The sequence below is a fragment of the Borostomias antarcticus genome (assembly GCF_949987555.1).
Source record: "Borostomias antarcticus genome assembly, chromosome: 2".
Classification (NCBI taxonomy): Eukaryota; Metazoa; Chordata; class Actinopteri; order Stomiiformes; family Stomiidae; genus Borostomias; species Borostomias antarcticus.
The window spans coordinates 39,138,723-39,143,722 of NC_140235.1; the positions used below are offsets into that span (position 1 = coordinate 39,138,723).

General features: G+C 53.1%; 1 protein-coding gene across 3 annotated transcripts in view; it reads right to left on the reverse strand.

Moving 5' to 3' along the window:
* pde8b (phosphodiesterase 8B) overlaps positions 1 to 5,000 on the reverse strand; it is a gene marked incomplete at both ends in the record, with an annotated part of 45,178 nt that overhangs the window by 14,559 nt on the left and 25,619 nt on the right. For 2 of the 3 annotated variants that reach the window (XM_084451546.1, XM_084451544.1), the window contains 6 exons: positions 1,336 to 1,390; positions 2,697 to 2,785; positions 3,245 to 3,385; positions 3,832 to 3,910; positions 4,007 to 4,095; positions 4,725 to 4,782. In XM_084451546.1, the coding sequence (XP_084307672.1) occupies positions 1,336 to 1,390; positions 2,697 to 2,785; positions 3,245 to 3,385; positions 3,832 to 3,910; positions 4,007 to 4,095; positions 4,725 to 4,782 (511 nt within the window). Of the gene's footprint in view, positions 1 to 1,301; positions 1,391 to 2,696; positions 2,786 to 3,244; positions 3,386 to 3,831; positions 3,911 to 4,006; positions 4,096 to 4,724; positions 4,783 to 5,000 lie in introns of all 3 variants that reach the window. The other variant, XM_084451545.1, reaches the window with a different exon arrangement.

Sequence of the window (5,000 nt, forward strand, 5' to 3'; positions counted from 1 at the left end):
GAGAGCAAAACGAGGATTATCTAAGAAAATACATCACATTGACCTCGCTGAAGTTGGGAGATGTTTGTGACTATGATGGATGTGACGGCAGAGAGAGAGCCACACAGAAGCGGGTCAGAGTTCTGCCGAAGGTCCGTTCGCGCCACGGCTCCACGCCATCACACCCGTATGGAAACCAGGACCCCCGAACCAGGCGGTCCGGGCGCGAGACGAGGATTACGGCTTCTGTTTAAAATCTCGGAGCAGAGATTCCCAAAGACACGATCGCTATCCTTGATGTTCCCGGAGAACGTTCAAGGCATCGGGGGGCTGAGAGGAAGCGTTCTAGCGGTTCCTGCTGAGTTTAGGCGTTCCCGCTGAGAGGGACGACATCTCCGGCTCTTGCGGTGTGATCGAGAGGAAGACCGGGAATTCTGCGCACACCGGGAATGCCTTCCCCCCCCCCCGATGTGCGGGAACGGATGACTGCGAGCGGCTTTGGCACGCAGACGCCAGGGACTGACTCACCTTCGAGGCACACTGAGATGAAAGCTAGCGTGGAGCCGGGGGGGGGGGGGGGGTTGGTCGGGGAGCAGCTCGGCCCCCCCGGGGGGCTATTAATAGCCGTGGCGCCTGTCCGCTGGCCCTCACGGGCCGACCGGCCCGGCGCTGAGCCGTAGCTTAGCCTAGCATGACGTAGTTTAGCCCCGGAAACCCCCTCGGACGGCGACGCACCTGCTCCCAAGCCTGGCGGAATATTCTAGAGCGGCATGGCGGTTTAAATATAACGTAAAAACAGAGCTGCTTCTCACAGATGATGCTATTGAGGCCATAATGACCCATGAGCCAAGGAATTCTAGTAAGAAAGGCCACTGAGTCGTCTCTCTATCCATAGAGGAGTGCTGCAGTCAACAGAATATGGCCCTACACAAGTGGCATAATATTTACTGTATATTATATATATAAAGGATATTTGAGAAGAAAGTCAAAATCTATAAAATGATTTTTCTTGGCGCAGTATTAATTTCAGTTCAAGTGCTCTGGAGGGCAAAGATCGTGTATGATAGGCATGTCTGCTCTCACACACACCCTGACCACTGCACACTACGGACAAGTGCACTTAAATATTTCATAATATTTTAATATATAGCACTGATCAATCTCACGGTGACTGACTGATCGATCCATCTACTAATCTACAACCCTTTAAGGGAATCGCATGGTCGTCCGCCCAGCAACCAAGAATCCCATTGAAGTGGTGTGTTAAGTGATACTGCCTCTCAAATTAGTCCAGGGCTTTAGTTTCAGAGTTCCCAGAGGGCCGAGCGGTGGTCCGGTATGAGCTGCTTGGCTCACCTGCTTGTTGTTGTCGCTGTGGGGCCTCTTGATAGACACAAAATGGCGGATCTTCCTGAAAAAAAGAAAGAGGACAAACAAATGTGTCTAATTAGGGGATTATCACCACGGAGATGTGAGTCGTTAGACTGAGACACACCGAAGGATGAGACGCTCCAGCCCAGACTGGCCCTTAAAGGATAGGACCGCTATTTTGCACCGTAAGCCATGTTAGAAGGTTATTTCCGATCGTATACAACGGCCCATATTGAACAGAGAAAACCTTCTCCCCTCTCCCGACGGTGACATCATCACCCCCTCTCCCGGGCTGTAACGTTTACCCGCCCCCCCCCCCGATTCATGCGTTCACGATGAGACAAACGGTGCACTCTCGCCGCTTACACACACAACGGATCGATAGGTGCATCGAGAAAATCCCTCGAAAACACCATAAACTCTGGTTTTCACAGACGGGAAAGTCCTAAGTGGTCACTGGTGTCCACTAATGTTCACAGATGCTCCGGCTTTGTTGCCAATAGAAGTCGACGGATATAATATGATAAATAAAACCTGATAGGAAGCAAACTTTGCAGAGATTTTGAAGTCAAAACATCAACGGACACCAGTGAGTTTCTTGTCTTTGAAGACGAGAGTTTATGGTGTTTTTGAGTGGTTTTCGATATGCACCTGTTCATTCATTAATTTTCTATATGCACCTGTTCATTCATTGTCTGCATTAGCGACGACAGCCAGGTCATATCTCAAGAGTGCAACGTTTCTCGAAAATTTGATATGGACCATGGTATACGATCGTAAATAACCTTATAACATGGCTTATAATGCTAAATACCGGCACTATCCTTTAACTGTGGACGTAATGGGACGGGAAGTCACCCTCTAACCCAGATCTGTACTGCGTTCTGAATCGCATACTTCCATACTACAGTACAAAGTATGCCAAAAACTGATGTAGTATGTCCCAATACATAGTATTCCACATTCAGTATGGCAAAAATACCAGGATGTTCTACTACATCCGGTCGTATTTTGCAGTATGCGAGCCAGCACACTTTTCTGGCTGTTCTGACCCACAATCCTGTGCTCAGCGGAAATGATGTCACACGTGCGGGTCCGGAAGCGTTTTGATGAATCCCAGCTGTGAACGAACGTCGCTTCACGGACTGCGACGGATGTGGTCAAATTTTAAGGCGCAATGCTATGACAAGGTAGTATGTCCCAATTGGATGCGTACTGCGAAAGTACATACTTTCTAGGGGCAGCTGTAGTACGTACCGGTAGTAAAAAGTAGAAGTGTTCGATTCGGAACGCAGCCCAGTCCTACACCAGGGGGCGGGTAGCAAGACAGGAAGTGGATCACTCACCCTCCTTGGCCAATGACGGGGCTGATCCTCACGTGTTGCTGGATGCTGTCTCCTGACTTCCTCCTGGCGTAGTAGACGCCCTGCCACTCCTAGACAGGTTAAAGGTTAAAGGTTAAGTTAAAGTCCCAATGATTGTCACACACCTGAGTGTGTGAAATGTGTTCTTCGTGTTTGACCCATCCCCTGGGGGAGCGGTGAGCAGCGGTGCCGCGCTCGGGAATCATTTGGTGATGTAGCCCCCCAATTCCAACCCTTGATGCTGAGTGCCAAGCAGGGAGGCAATGGGTACCGTTTTTATAGTCTTTGGTATGACTCGGCCGGGGATCGAACTCACGACCTCCCAGTCTCAGGGCGGACACGCTAACCACAAGGCCACTGAGCTGGTCTAAGACACACCGTCTAGAAACGCCACACTCAAACACACCAACCGCATTGAGAGGGAGGGATGGAGGGAAGGCAAAATAGATGGATCGGTTGATGGATGGTCAGACGAGGGGACTGACAAAGCAGACAGACAGACGGACGGACGGACTGAGAGTCTGACTCACCTTTCCTTTCTTGATGTAGGTGTTGATTGTGTCCAGGAGGTCAGCTCTGTTCTTCTCGCTCTTGGGGAGTTCTGTGAGCTCTTTCCCTATCAGCTCCCCCTTGTGGTAGCCCATCATACGCTCGAACGCCGGGTTCACATACTGGGACAGGGAGAGGGAACGAGGATTTTTAAACACCACGCTTCCCAGATAGCAAGCGGATCTGGGCCATATACAGGCCAGATCTGGCCCTTGTGGCTTAGTTCCGGCCCATATATGGCCCAGAATCATTACACATCCGCTTGCTATCTGGGTTACACATTCAGACAGAAAGGAGGGTGTGATTCCCATATGGCATATGTGTGTGTGTGTGTGCGGGTGTGCGTGTTTAAGTGTGTGTGTGTACGTGTGTGTGTGTGTGTGCATGTGTGCGGGTGTGCGTGTGTATGTGTGTGTGTGAATGTACGCGAGTGTGCGTGTTTATGTGTGTGTGTACGTGTGTGTGTGTGTGTGTACGTGTGTGTGTGTGAGTGTACATGTGTGTGCGCGTGTGTATGTGTGTGTGTACATATGTGTGTGTGTACGTGTGTGTGTGTGTGTGTGTTCACCTGTATGACGTGGTCCTCACTGGTGATCTCTACAGCCTCCTGACAGTGCTCCAGGGCTGTGAAGGCAGAGTTACACGCCCTGGGGGGAGGAGACGGTCACGCTTGATTCAAACAGACTGCTCGTCGGTGTGTGTGTGTGCAATGTGTGTGTGCGGTGTGTGTTCCCCCCCCGTACCTGAGTTTGAACTGGCAGCGCACCTCTCCGTGTTCGATCTGGATGAGCTCGTTATAGCAGGCCGACACGCTGCTGTTCGCCACAAACCTCTGGGGGGGGAGAGGGGGGGGGGGGGGGTACAGTTCAAAATCAAATCACCAGAGCTACTCATCGTGACAGAAAGGACACTTGGGTGACAGTTAGCTAGAAGTCCCGTATGAACGCTATTTTGGTCTTTGGGACGCTAGTGTCACGACATTCAGGGTTCCGAACACTTCTCTGTCACCTCCGCTGGCCCCCGGCGTGGCCAGAGGGCCCGTCTTAAGCACCCCGGGGCCCAAACCGGGAGGTACTACTACGGTACCATGCCTGCCCTCCGAAGGCTAGGTCCCTCTGTACTTGTGGGGCTCGTGTAACCCACGTTGAGGGCTTCCCCGGGGCGGGATTCGGACCTACGCTCTCCGGTGCGCGAAGGCGGACGCGCCGAAAGTCGCGCCGACGGGGGCTGTCGGCGCTCCTTTCGGGGGGGGGGGGGGGGGGGGGGGTTTAACCGGCCGCTCGCTACCGCTACCTGGGACTCACGAGGACACTTTGTCACTCGGTTGCACATGTCACCCAAGTGACGTCAACGGTGTTTATGGGTCCGATTACGGGCCGGGGAGGGGGGGGGGGAGGTTATGGGGGGGGGGGCGGGGGGCGGAGGGGGGGAGAGGGTAAAGGGGGGGGGCGGGGGGCGTACTCTGCTGAATCCAGCGCAGAGGAGGGGGAGAACAGAAGGCTCCTCTTGGTCCGAGGCCCTGAACACAACAAGACAGACACACAGAGACACACAGAAGGAACACGGGCCTTAAAATAAGGACACAGCCAAAAATACCCAGCAGCACGTGCCCCGAGCCCGGCATGCGCTACACCCTCGCCCCCCCCCCCCCCCCCCGCAAAAAGCTCAGTCCAGCGTCGCAGACAAACAGGGTCCCCCATTGTGTCTCAAACACGGAGATAATCTGATACCGGCGGC